This window comes from Sinocyclocheilus grahami, unplaced genomic scaffold (assembly GCF_001515645.1).
Source record: "Sinocyclocheilus grahami isolate Dianchi unplaced genomic scaffold, SAMN03320097.WGS_v1.1 scaffold548.1, whole genome shotgun sequence".
Classification (NCBI taxonomy): domain Eukaryota; kingdom Metazoa; phylum Chordata; class Actinopteri; order Cypriniformes; family Cyprinidae; genus Sinocyclocheilus; species Sinocyclocheilus grahami.
In genome coordinates, this window is record NW_015505727.1 from 32,574 (window position 1) to 47,403 (window position 14,830).

The window sequence follows — 14,830 nt, forward strand, 5'->3', positions numbered from 1 at the left end:
ATTTCCAGTTTTAGTACCTTAATTCCCTTTCTTCCTCTTTTGTGGTTTGATCTTGAAGCCTGAAATTAATTTATTGTGTTTTTAAAGCCTTGTTCACATAAACCAGTGGAAACCAACCCTGGTTTCCACTAACGAGTCGAATCAGGTGCGTTTAATATGGGAAGCATACAAAATGTGCGCTAGAGGTGATCTAGAACCGCTGACCTAAACCAGCTAATCCTTCATGTGTAATGATGTTATTTCTACACTGACAGGGTGTCAATACCTCAAATCAAATCAAGACAAAAATGTCCTTGAAAAATTGCTTTGATGGATCAATAGGAAGAAACAGACTCCTGGGACGTTTTCTTTGTCTACCAGGTGCTTCAAATAGCTATTTATAGTTAAAAAAAGAGCACAAAAATATATGTGGTGTGACTTGAAAGCATGAGTTTCTCTAATATAACTCCGATATGATTTGGGAAGTTTAATTAATTTTCATGAATCAGTTTATTTTGATCTGTTTCAGTGAATCTGTTCAAAATATTCATCGTGATTTTTTTTGCGTTATCACAAAAAATTTTCATAAATGTCTGTGGCATTTTTCAGTTACATATGATTTTTACATGTTTTAGTAAAGATGTATTGAACTAAATTTTATTGTTTATTGCCATACACTATTATATTGATACATTTGAATAAAATTATAAAAAAATCTTCCTTCAGTTCGTTTTATGAGAACTGGTGTGGAAACATGCCTTGATCATTTTTAACTACATTTTACTGTATTTAACATTTCAGTGGCTGTTAGATAAGTGCTGGTTGCTTTTAATTATATATATTTTTACATTAAAGAAGGGCATAATATGATTTATTTATTATTATAATTATTTCTTTATGGTTAAATAAAATTATATATGTATAATTTAATATATAAATAGTTTTATAAAATGCCTTGATTATTTTTAACTACCTGCTCCATGCATAAGAAAATCTGAAGTCTACTGACGATTTTCTGCGACTGAAAGGTTGTAAATTAGCATGTTAAATGGGCAGAATAGGTGTTAAATAAACAGAGGGGCGTTTAGAGAGCTAAATATTCCCCTCCGCTCCTGTTGTCTGGACCGCCTGCGGCTTCAATCGCTGTTCCCAGACCAGCACAACCCTCCACGGCCTTTCACCTGCACCGGCTTTGTGTTTCACTGAACGCATTGAAGTGTCCTTTGATGTCGCACCTGCAACTCTTTCCATTCCCTTTGGTCTGCAGTGTGTGTGTTTTTGTGTGTTTGCAGATCATTATCTCTGGTGGATGTGATATTTGTGTGATATGCCGAGCCTGCAGTTGTGTGTCATTCAGATTCGACAGGTATGAATGTAGTTTTAGAAGCATGTCACAGTTGTGTGCCTTTTTCAGGTTGTCGTTTGCGTCCCGCTGGTGTGTTAATGTGACAAGGCCACTCTAGAAGTCACACACACAGTGTGTTGGCTAATCAGTAAGCTGTGAGTCTCAAACTATTTCACATGGTCTGAGACGGGAAAAGGCCTATAGAACAGTTTTATTTTAGTATTCATATACTGTTATAGTTAACATTCATATTTTAAATTGGCTTGTACTTTTATTAGGGCTGCACGATTAATCGCATGCGATATTTAACGCGCATCTTGTCAGAAAGCCGGTTCTGTAATCAGCGGTAAATCTCCATCACCTGCGGGCTTTCACATTGAGCAGCATTAACTACACAGAGCCGTTGTTCACTGACAAGCTGCGCTAAAAATCGCGCGAATATGAACGTGGTTTTGCGCAGCTCGTCAGTGAACAATGGCTCTGTGTAGTTAATGCTGCTCAATGTGAAAGCCCACAGGTGATGGAGATTTACCGCTGATTACAGAACCGGCTTTCTGACAAGATGCGCGTTAAATATCGCATGCGATTAATCGTGCAGCCCTAATTTTTATATATTTTTTTAGTTCTTTGCATTTGATTTTTTGTAAAATTTTTAGCTTAGTTGTTAAAATGTTAGTTTAGGTTATTTTCAGTTTTATTTAACTTATTAATTTATGCATTTTTTTTTTTTTTTGAATGGCTTTTATTTTTACCCTTTAATACTATTCATTTTAATTTTACATTTTTAATAATATATTTTTGTTTCAGTTTTAGTTTTTATATTATTTATTTAATTTAATTTATTAACATTTTGAACTGGCTTTTATTTTTATAATCTTATACTTTTCATTTTAATTTTGTTAACTTTCTTGTAATTTATTTAATTTTTAGTTTATTTTAGTATTGTTTTTATTTAATTTATTATTCATTTAATTTTGTAGATAGTAATTTTAGCGAATGTAAAATTAGAAATGTGCCTTTGGCAGCTAACTGAAATAAATTTAAGTTGTTCATCTAATATTTAGATTTATATATTTGATTTCTGCTTTAAATTAACAAAAATGTTTTAATAATATTAGTTTTAGCCAACAATAGTAACCCTGCTATGCAATAACAAAAATTATGCATGCACACAAATATAAATATATATATATGTGTACACATACACACACGCGAACACACACAATAAAAAGGCAAGAAGAGCTCAGGTCAGTTAAAGGGTGTAGATTGAGCCTTGTCACGCTACACTGTTACAATTTCACAGCCCATAAGGCCTCCTGGACCATCTCTACTTTCTCTCCCTCGCTTTTTTTCCCCTCTATGACCTACTTTGCTAATTATAGATCAGAAGTTTCCGCCAATTGAAGTTTGGTCTGTACAGTTGATAGGCCATGCGTTGAATCCGGGTCTGTGTAGCACCTGAGGACGCTCACACGTACGTACGCGCGCGCGCGCGCGTGTGTGTGTGTGTGTGTGTGTGTGTGTGTGAGTGTGTGTGTGTGTGTATTGAAGTTTGGTCTGAACAGTTGATAGGCCATGCGTTGAATCCGGGTCTGTGTAGCACCTGAGGACGCTCACATGTACGCGCGCGTGTGTGTGTGTGTGTGTTAGAGAGTGTGTGTGTGTGTGTGTGTGTGTGTGTGTGTGTGTGTGGGGGCCTCTTGATTGGCGGCGTCATGGTCGGATAAAGAGACCGTTTTAACCAAGAAGAAGAGCAAATTATCTGAAGCACCTGTGTGACGAGTGTCATCGATGTTTCCTCTTCAAATAAGAGGCGTCTGTGTCAGATATTATCAAGAAATGTGCTGGAAAAACGCAGTCAACTGCAGTTGGTTGCTTTAAATGCCAGTGTTAAGGTCTCGTTCTGTGTCTAGTATTCTAACAACAAATTTTGAGGGAATGTTTTTTAAAACAAAAAAAGGGTTATTCCTTTAATTATGATTAAGATGTTTGGATAAGCTTATATCATACAAATCAGTAAAATACTTAGTCCTAAATTTAATATTTTATATATTTTAATTTCATATAAAAATTTTAGCCATATGGATGATACAGTTTTAACAAAGTGATTAGTTTTAAAAAACTAAATGAATAAACTAATATAATCCATATTTGTCAGTTACACACAAATGCACAGGTAATATTTCTGTAATAATACTGATAAACTGAATGTTTTAAAATGCACAACAGGTTTATATATCATCAATATCATCAATAAATCCAATATTTTAACCGTATTTTTAACTGAATAAATGTTGTTTTCACAATGAATAGATTAGATTTATGATTATTATAAACTATTTGCATACATGCATATTTGAAATAAACATAAACTGAAATAAAGTTTTTTTTTTAATATATTTTATTTAATTTCATTTCGTGTAGTTGCCATAGAAACACTTCTTATTTTTATTTAGGTTAACCTGATGTATTAAGATAATTAACACTAAAACATCAATAAAAAAATTATAAAACCTATATAGGCAATAATAATGGCTTATAAAAATGACAAAACATACAGAAAAATTTACAAAACTAATCCCTGTGCAAAAAATCTTACCTGTTTCTGCTATGTATGACTGCCAAAAATGCATCTCATTAAGTTTATTAGTTTATGTTAAAATTGTGTAATCCAAATAGAATGAAATTCAAATACATAAATCCTAGTGCATGCAGCGTTACTTATTGAGTAAATATGTTTGTGTCTCTGCAGACATGTAGAGCTGTGAACAGCGTTGACCGGCGGCGTCTGGATAAACATGGAGCCTTGTGCCGAGTCTCAGGGAGATCCTGAGAGAACTCAGGTGAGCGATCTCACACACACACACACACACACACACACGTCCATGTGAATATAATGAGCCATTAGAGCTCACACAGACCTGAACCAGCTTTCACAATGACAAGAACAAAGCTAACGCTGCTGACACCAAACACACTTTAAACACCTTGCTCACACACTTTCTGTCCCATTAGTCACTACAAAAGACAGAAACACACCTCAGCTGTCAGAGCCTGTGAATAATGAACAGTACAAAGCACTACTGCATGCTGCGATACTTCTCATTGTCACAAATGTAATATTATTAATAAAATGAAAGAAGATTAAGCCTGTTTTTTCCCATTGTGATGTCAGTTTTATGAGGTTTAAGACCTTTTTTTAAGCACCTGTCTTTTATTACTGTTAAAAACGTATTGCGTAAAAAAACTAATAATTATTGGGGGGAAAATATTGTTATAATTATAGATAATAATTAAATGAAATATTAATGTATTTAAGATTATTGGTTTATGTAAATATATTAATTTAAATATTAATATTCATATATATAATGAGTAATATGTATATTTATTTAAATAATATAATTTATATTTAATATAATTTTAATTAAGAAATGATGGTACAGTTTGTTTTTAATATATGAAAATGAATTAAAAAATAGTAATTTAAAAACAAAAAATACTATTATAAGAATGTAATAATATAACACTAATATTAAAGGGGGGAAAATTAAACAGTTTATGAAACATAATTTTTGACATTACAGTAATCAGACATTGGGGGTAAAATATCCTTAATTGTTATGAAAATAATGTTGCAATGCAAAAAAAAAAGTATCTCAATAATACAATAACAGTGCAGAAAAATACAAATGAAAATAGAAGCACATAAAATGTTGACTGTTGAACACTTGTGTTTGTATTGCATTTCTGGTTATGTGAATCATTTCAAACACAAGCCTCAGGTGTTACCCAGCATGCACCTGTGAGCCTCGCTCTCTCTCTTTCATTAACCTAACTGTCTGTTGAGCAGGAGTTGTGTAGGTGTTGACAAGTATTTGCTTTATTCACGAGTCCTTGAAGCCGTTTGCAGGAACGAGAGCTGTGAGGGGTTAGTTTGTGTTTACTGCTCTGTTTATTTCAGTAAAATGCGGATCGTATTCCTCCGGCTCCAAATGCTTCACACGTGTCAGAAAACATTATGTATTCGCTATAGGAAAGCTTTAGTGGCCACGCTGAGATCAGATCAGAAGGATGTGACTGTGCCAGGCAGTTTTGCTTTAGGTTCCCTGTAAGTGTGTTGTAATTGTACCATTGCACACCATTCATTCATAGAAGCATCTGCATCGGGTCATTAGCTAATTATAGCGTCTAATTAAGTGATAATTTCTTAATAAGTGCTTCAGCGGATCCTCCCACATCTGTACTAAGAATACACTGTGGGTTTTATTTACAAAGAAATGCACCATTCATAATATTTATTATTATTATTAATAATAATATTAGTAATCACTGATTTGCACAAAGAAAAATAATTAATTTAATCACATTTCTCATTACTGTAATAAAATCTCTTTCTCATTACTGTAATATAGTAATGTAACTTTTCTGTCCAGATACACTGGTGTATTTTTATTAAAATAATTCCTTTAGCATTTATTAAAATTTTGTACCACATAAACTACCATGATACATACTAGGGATGCACGATATATCGGCCACCATATCGGTATCGCCCAAAATTTTCATATCGGTGCATCCCTAATACATACTTTCAGTTGTACCTTTATATGTAATATAATATAATATAATAATATATTCCAGTTTTGGGAGAAAATGTGCTTAACTGTCATAAATAATGTCACAGAAATGGTAAGGATCGTAGTAATAGGCTTAATTTTTTAAAATTTATATTTTAATATAAAATGTTTTAAAATAATAATAATATTTATTAATATTATATTATTATGACATTATATTAATATAATATTATAATATCATAACATAATATAATATTGCAGTAATAATTATGAGATTTTTTTCACATTATGGGGATATACATTTGGAGAGAAAATTTGATTAATTGCTATAAATGTCAAAAACGGTAATGATCCTAGAAATAGTCTTTATTTTTGTTTAGATTTTAATATTTTAATAACTTATTTATAATATAATATAAAAAGTATGTATAATATTGCAGTAATGATAATGAGATTGTTTTCATATTTAATTTATTTTTATGTTTAATATTTTTATATTCTAAAATTTTATTTCTAATTTTCTTCATTTAAAATTTTTTGGGTAAAAAATAACCAGTTTTTAATTGTATTTCTGAGAATCACGCTTATTCTGAGAGTGAATGTAATTAAAAAAAATATATATATATTTTTTTTTACAGTGTTTTAAAACTTTTCGCTTGTATTGTCATTCCAGTCCTCGATTCTCTTCGGTCTGCTGTTCTTTACTGTTAATGGACACACAGTGAAACAGTAATTGATCAGCCATGACTCCTAAATTGGTTTGAAAATAAGAATCGACTGGCGCTATTACTCCACTGCTCTGAGTTATAAAGCTCACACCCTTCCCGTCTGAATCATCTGAGCAGAGAGACGGGATGAGCTGATATAAAAATACTGCAAGTTTATGACGTCTGCTGGATAAATCAGTAACCCTTGACCTGAGAGCCAGACCTTCATTACAGGATCGTTTCTCATACATTCGTTCTGAGCCAAACGCTACATCGAATGTGTAAACATTCCCTTTAGTTGCACAATGAATTCACGGCGTCTTGACATTCAAAAGCACGTGAAATCAGATACTTTTAAAATAAATCAAATGATCCAGAATGCATTTCACTAGTCTTCAGTTTCATCAAACTGACCCCGTGACCTCTGATGTGTTTATATGTGCACCGATAAGGAAGCGCAGCATAACTTTACATCAGATGGAGGAAGACTTTGACTCACTAGTTGACAGGAAGCCTCTGCCGCTCGTTTCCTGTCTTTGGAGGCAGATAGACACAAACCCAGAGCGGCTCGTATCTGACAGCAGATGTCAGCCATGAACAGGATGTTTAGACTAAATACAGACGCACAAACACCAGTGGAAATGTGAGTTTGAGTTAGAAATTCAGCAGAGAGACTAAGACGTTCACTCATCGTGACCTGCAGCAAATGCTCTTCAAAAAGTCTCACATTTATGCAAATTAATTTGTTTTTCCTTTAGCATATTGTGTGTAATTACAGCTACTGAAGTTTAGGGTCTTTAGAGACCAGCATCGATGCACTTCTGCTATTTGTGACCCTGGACAACAAAACCAGTCATAAGGGTCAGTTTTTTTTAAATTGAGATTTATACATCATGAATAAATAAGCTTTCCATTGATGTATGGTTTGTTAGGATAGGAGAATATTTGGCTGAGATACAACTATTTGAAAATCTGGAATCTGAGGGTGCAAAAAAAATCTAAATACTGAGAAAATCGCCTTTAAAGTTGTCCAAATGAAGCTCTTAGCAATGCATATTACTAATCAAAAATGAAGTTTTGATATATTTACGGTAGGAAATTTACATAATATCTTCATGGAACATGATCTTTACTTAATATCCTAATGATTTTTGGCATAAAAGAAAAATCGATACAATGTTTTTTTGGCTATTGCTAAAAATATACCCCAGTGAATTAAGACTGGTTTTGTGGTCATGGGTCACATTTATAGTCTGTCAATATCTCCGTATTGTTTCACTAATGAGTGCTGATATCAAGTGAAGCCACATTGTGAATTAGTTCAGATCGTAGGTGTTTTCTTAATGCACAGTTATTTATGCTCTGTATTTTCTGTAATGGCCTCATGAAGTGGTTTATAGCAAATAGTTTGTTTTCGAATGGAAGAATGATGAATTATTAATACGCAGATGATGGAAACTGGAAATGAGTCATGATGGGTTGGTGTAATCATCCAGATATATATATATATAATTTTTATTTGTTTTACTTGCATGTCATGTAACCATTAACAGACGTGAATGTGTTAAGAAATATGAACTTAAAATTTCTTTGAGTAAATATTTCTTGTCAAAGAGGTCTGGCTGGCAAAAAGAAAAAAAAAAATTTGTGAGTTGCTGGTCTTAGTCTATAGCCAATATGTCCCCAATGATAAAAGAGTTTTTACATTGATTTAATATCTTTTTTTTTCACACGGTTTTCTCTGAATCTGAACGGTTGATTTAGACCCGATTTCACTCATAAATTTATACTAAATGTCAAGGGTGTTGTATGTCCTTATTTAAGATAGCTAGGTAAAGGGGTGTGTGTGTCCAGTTCACTGACTGACCAGCTGTGAGAAACACTGAGCAAACAGACGATCATCTAATGATCAACAGACAGGGAAGAGAAGCAGGGAGGAGCAGAGTGTGAGATGGAGGAGCGTGTGGGAGAACCGAGAGATGTGTGTGTGTGTGTGTGTGTGTGTGTGTGTGTGTGTGTGTGTGTGTGTGTGTGTGTGTGAGATCTCTGCGTCCGCGCAGACGTTTCCGGCTCGCTCACGGTAGGGTAGCGCTCCGTTTCTCTCTGTTACTCGTGATAAATCCAGACGGATGATGGATGGCTGGGTGTAGACAACATTCAGCGTTGATATATGAGTGTCTTATGGGATCTTGTGTGATTTTGTTGGCCTGTAGACGTGCCGACGGGAGTGTCGTGTGATTTGTGATGAACAGTTACTGAACTTTGATCAGTTGTGGGCTGCGGTAATGTTGCAACTTTAGACGCTGGAGTTTTACTATAGTGACAGCTTTTGCATAGTGTGTGTGTGTGTGTGTGTGTTTGTGACTGCTGGACACGAGACAGCTGTTGGCTAATCTGTGTCAGTGGTTTATCGGCGGATGTTCAGTCAAAGCATTATCAAACTGTTCAGAAAGCAGGCCTCTGTCAGTTTACAGCTCTCTCTCTGTGTGTGTGTGTGTGTGTGTGTGTATCAGGACATCTTCACTATGGAAAGTCCCGTCTCATGCCATTGTGACCCAGTCTCACAGCCTGTGTGTAAATACAGCAACAGAAAACTACATTTGTACATGTTCTGATGAAAATGTCAGCGGGGTTTGCCATGATGACATGATTCCCCTAAAATATGAGTGATAAAAATAGTGTTGTACTGAAGATATGTAAATATGTGCTTCTCGGATTTATTTTCCACTCCACCTTAACAAACAATTTGTTCTCGTTTTTTTAACAAATTATTTGAGAATTAAATATAATTTGAATTATTGATACATCATTTAAATGTTTTAATTTATCATTTTAATATTTTTGCAATTGACAATTTTTTTTGTAATATTGTAGTATTTTATTTATTTGTTTGAGAATTATATATATTTTGTACTTTTTCTTTTCTACTTTACTTTTTGTTTTGTTTCATATATGAATTTTATACAGTGGTGGCCAAAATTATTATAACACTTGGCATTTTTAAGAGGTTTCAGTTGTTTTTGTTGAATTGTCCATTACAAAACCTATAAAATGAACTACTGCTGGAACTACCTGCGACGGAAGGAATTTGCTGGAACATTGAGAATGATGCACTGGCCCCCTCAAAGTCCGGACCTCAACCCCAGCAAGCTAATTTGGGGCGAGAAAATGTCTGTTTTGTTTTATTATGTAGTCTGACTACAAACACTAGCATTCAAATGTTTGAGGCCAGTGAATGTTTTTGAAAGAAGTGTCTTATGCTCACCAAGGCTGGCTTTATTTCATAAAAATGCATTATAAATTGTGGAATATTATTATGATTTAAAATAACTGTTTTCTATTTGAATATATATAGTAAAATGTAATTTATTCCTGTGATCAAAGCTGAATTTTCAGCATCATTCCTCCAGTCTTCAGCGTCACATGATCCTTCAGAAATCATTCTATTATGCTGATTTACTGCTCAAGAAACATTTCTGATTATTATCAATATTGAAAACAGTTAACTCTTTCCCAGCCAGCATTTTTGAAAAAAGTTGCCAGCCACCGCCAGCGATTTTGTTGATTTTCACTAAAATGTGATGGATTCTAGCTTAAATCATTCTTTTTTTTATCAACACTTGAATATAGGTAGGTTTCATAATAATGCATAATTTTGAGCAAAAAGGTGAGAAAATTACATTTTTAACAAAAACTACATCTGGATAATATTCAGTACGATTATCAAAGCATAAATCCAGTAAATCGCTTCCATCACCATCTCCAAAGCTTGCACAGACATATACCACTTCCTGGATCAACATTTTACTCCGTAACATTATGCAGTTTTCATTTATATGCTGTCTATTGCCGATGATCGCATTATTTTTCATATGCGTCTGTTTACATAAGAGATCGCTCGTTTCTCCGTCCTGTACACGTGTGTTTTTGTTTGGGAGGTTTTGTACTCGTTCAGAAGATGTGTGATAGTGCCTCGAGTGTATAACAGTGAAAAAGCCGTAAAAACTCGTCTTTGGCGGGGAAGCGTTTTCTTGTAAAAGACGAGATAACTCGTCATATGGTGGGGAAAGAGTTAATATCAGGATTTTATGATGAATAGAAAGTTCAAAAGAACAGCATTTATTTGAAATAGAAATATTATAAAACATTACAAATGTCTTTACTGTCATTTTGGATCAGTTTAATGCGTCCTTGCTGAATAAAAGTATTAATTTCTTTCAAAGAGAAAAAATTATTGTCTTTGGCCTAATAAAAGCTGTTTCATTCTAGCTGGTAATGAACCGCCTCATGGGTGCCGACATCACATGACCAGCTGAATAATACTTGCTCTATCTCTCTAACCCTCCTATTATCAGATGCTTTTACTCACTGAATAAATTAATGAAGGCTGGCATTGAATCGTGCATTTCTACAGTGGCATTTATAGCCAGAAACGGTTGCTTTTGCTTGACGGGTCTCCATATCATAACTGAGTGCAACTTTTACTGTGTAAATATTATAAAATAGAAAAATTCATAAATAGCCAATGTCTTAAAAAACCTTTCAGTTTGTGATATTTCTATAGCAGATTACCTGTAGAAGATGAGCTCGAGGAAATAGTCATGGCTTGGTTAAATAGATGATCAATACAGTATCTGAGAGCTTTTGAGGCCTTCGGCGGGAAGTTGTTGTGTTTCAGTTTTCTCACTCTCTTTTTGGGAAGCTGAAAGGAAACCGAATAGACAAATATGAGCAGTAACATTAACACGGATGCTGGAAGCTTCTTGCTGGAGCAGACGTGGAGCTGTTTAAGGATTATCAAACAGATGCTTTCCAGGTTGCGCTATGAAAACATGCCATCATCTGTGATAGAAACAGCCCTTTCTTGAAAACCAGAGATTGGCTTTGTTTTGAACCGTACAGTATTTTTGGCTGAGCTGGAGAAAAGTATACTCTACTTATGTATTATGTATGTGTATGTAGTATGTGTGTTGTGTATTAAAGCTTTCACATTTTATGTTCACATTAAATTGCCAGATGGCCTACTGCATTTGCTAAAATGTGCGGTACAGAATTTGGGACACATATTTAGCATATCCCACAGTCTGTGTTATTTCAGTATTATCTATATACTATTATCATATTTCATAATATTTTGAATTAGCTTTTGTTTTTATATTTTCAGTTTTCATTAGAATTTAAAGTTTAGTCATTTTGTTCATAGTTTAGTCATTGCCATTTTTAGTAGTTTTTGTTTATAATATAATATATATACATATTTTGCCTTACAACATCAAATTAAAAGAAAAAGGCAAGTTCTGAAAATTATAGAAAAAAATAGAATAACAGGTTTGGAAAAGTCATCAGTCTCCTGATTTAATACCTAACCTAATTTAACTACAGCCAGTAATCTTTTATTAGTTTGTTGTATGGCAAAATTTGCAAATAAAGCTGGATTTTTATTTATTTATTAGTTTTTTTGAAATTGTATTACATATAAAGTAACTCTTTCAAAGATGATTTTCTATAGGCACTGTATTGTTACATTTCAAATATTTAAATACATTTTACATTTTCTTTCAAATTTTAAGTAATTTTATGTATACCTTTGTCATTTTTAGTGTTTTTTGTTTTTAGTATCTTTTTTATTATGATTTATTAGATTTTATTATTCATTTTAGTTATAAGTTTAGTAATTTTGTTGTGCTTTTTGTAATTTTTAGTAGTTTTTGTTTTTTATATTTCTAATTATCTTTATTTTCTAAGTAGCTTTCATATTTTCAGTTTTCATTTAAATTTTAGGTTTAGTAATTTTATTATGAAAATTTTTATGAATTTGTTTAGTAGTAGTTAGTAGTTTTTTTTATTTCTATTTAGCCTTACTTTATTTCAGTTTAAGTCATTTTAGTACTTCAACTTATTTCAGCTTTTTTTCCAGTAATAAAAATCTTTTTTAACCATTTCAGTTTTGGTTCACAATAACAACACTGCCCACAATGCAATGCAAAGTAAAAGAGGCTTTTGGATTGATTCAGTGGGTTTTTTGTACTTAATCCCAGTAATGCTGAAAACAGCTTTGATACTGTAATAAGTGGTCAAACATCACAAATCCTTGAGCTTTTCTCTCCGCTCTGACTGTTATTACATTATATTTGTACAGAGCTAAAACATTTGAACAGATTAGGTTCGCTGGTTTATCGTACATTCAGACAGACTGACATGATTAGACTAGTTAGTTTTATGTTCAATATGTTCCTTTTTATTATACAAGCAAATTAACAGCAATCCACATGATTTGAGGTGCGATTTAAGTGTTTGTTCAAATCACTTACCCCAAGTATGATGCTTTACAAATACCGCTAATGTTTAAGGGAACTGGCATTAATTGTTCAACACTGTATAAACAGGTCACACAAATTTCTGTATAGATTTAATTCAATTACAGCCGTCCATAGAGGCTCTAAAAGCTTTCTTAATCCATCAATAACCTACATGACCTCAAACCGGCTTCATTTGATTAAACGGGAGTCAATGTGGGTGCCAATTACTCTAGTGTATTTGTTGTACCGTTTGATTGACAGATGTGTCGACCAATCAGAATCCCAGAGCTTTGTATTGTTGTGGCTTTGATCTCTGTTCACTATAATCTTTGCTAATCCACATTGTCCGGACTGTGTTATGAGTGTGTGTGTGTGTGTGTGTGTGTTTGTGTTTGTGTGTTTGGCTCGTCTAATCCTCTCTGATTTAGTTCTGCTTATTCTTTCTTGCTCTGTTGAGTTGGATTTTGTTGCCAGTGTCTTGTGTGTCATTATGTGTTTGTCATTTTTAACTAATGCTGCTTTTCTTTTTTCCCTGTTTGTCTTTTTTTGTCTTTTTTTCATACCGTCTGTCTGTCTGCTTCCAACGTGGCCCAACGCACAAAATCCCACCAACACCAAAACCAACACTGCCTGGCGGACCCTCGCTGTGTGTGTCTGTCTGTGACGTGTGTGTGTGTGTGTGTGTGTGTGTGTGTGTTCAGCATCATGTAGAGAGCAGAGAAAACCCTGTCACCCCAGGTAAGAGGCTAACATTCATCTGTGTGTGTGTGTGTGTGTGTGTGTTATCTGTGCTCCTGCGTGTCAAAGTCTGCATAGGCACTATGTTCACGAATGAGATACTTAACGTTATATTCTGTATACAGCATGCTGTTTTAATAGTATGTGGAACAGAATCAACAATAAACGTTTTCTTCTTTCAAAACTGTATTGTTTTTTTATAGTCACATGAACTTGCTATACAATACATATTTTACAATTCATAGTTTAATTCAGTGAGTGGTGTCCAGATATCATCTTGGAAATAAATTGTAATTTTGAATTATTAAATTAATTCAAATTAAATCAAATTTAAAGGGGTCATATGATGTTGCTAAAAATAACATTATTTGGTGTAATGAAATGTGTTTATGCAGTTTAAGGTTCAAAAAACACATTATTTTCCACATACTGTACATTATTATTTCTCCTCTATGCCCCGCCTTTCTGAAACACGTCAATTTTTACAAAGCTCATCGGTCTGAAAAGCGAGGTGTGCTCTGATTGGCCAGCTATCCAGTGCGTTGTGATTGGCCGAATACCTCAAGCGTGTGACGGAAATGTTACGCCCCTTACCATACTGTTGATGATGCCCTGTCCGGCCGGAGCGACGAGACAAAAACATTAAAACCCATTATAAACGAGGCATTTGTTGCATCCAGTAGGGACATAATTACAGATTATAATGACTTATACTGTCTTTTTACGCGTTGCTTCATGCCGCGCAAACATAAAACCATGTCTGCATTTGTGATCAGAGAAATTACAAACAACAAGCCCTACTCTACACTGCCCAGAAAAACTTGCTTTAAATATATAAAATATTAAAATATAAAAACTCTTTAAATATAAAAGACGTACTTACAGTCTGTGAGTCAGAACAACCGGCGTTGTAGTCTACTCTACCAGGATCAGGAAACAGTCCTCCATAAAATGCGCTGGTCACATCGGAATATTTGGTTGAAGTGTTCTGGAACAGTGTTGTAAATACAACTTAACCACTGATTTCTAGTCGTGTCCTCTTTTGGAAGACCAAACAAAGTTTCACACGGCGGGTTAGAGTGAGCGGAGGCCGGCAGGCTTGAGTGAGGAGCGGCCGGCAGGCGGGCTTGAGAACGGCGCGGCTGGTGGACTTGCGGCAAACACCTGTGACGACCCCGGGCT

At 34.0% G+C, this 14,830-nt stretch overlaps 1 protein-coding gene across 5 annotated transcripts in view; it reads left to right on the plus strand.

Moving 5' to 3' along the window:
* Window positions 1-4,076: 4,076 nt before the first annotated feature.
* Window positions 4,077-14,830, plus strand: part of LOC107555879 (oxysterol-binding protein-related protein 8-like) — a 59,860-nt gene continuing 49,106 nt past the window's right edge. For 3 of the 5 annotated variants that reach the window (XM_016238796.1, XM_016238798.1, XM_016238802.1), the window contains exons 1-2: window positions 4,077-4,167; window positions 13,612-13,648. In XM_016238796.1, the coding sequence (XP_016094282.1) occupies window positions 4,123-4,167; window positions 13,612-13,648 (82 nt within the window). In that variant the 5' untranslated portion in view covers window positions 4,077-4,122. The remainder of the gene's footprint in view (window positions 4,168-13,611; window positions 13,649-14,830) is intronic. The other 2 variants (XM_016238800.1, XM_016238799.1) reach the window with 2 other exon arrangements.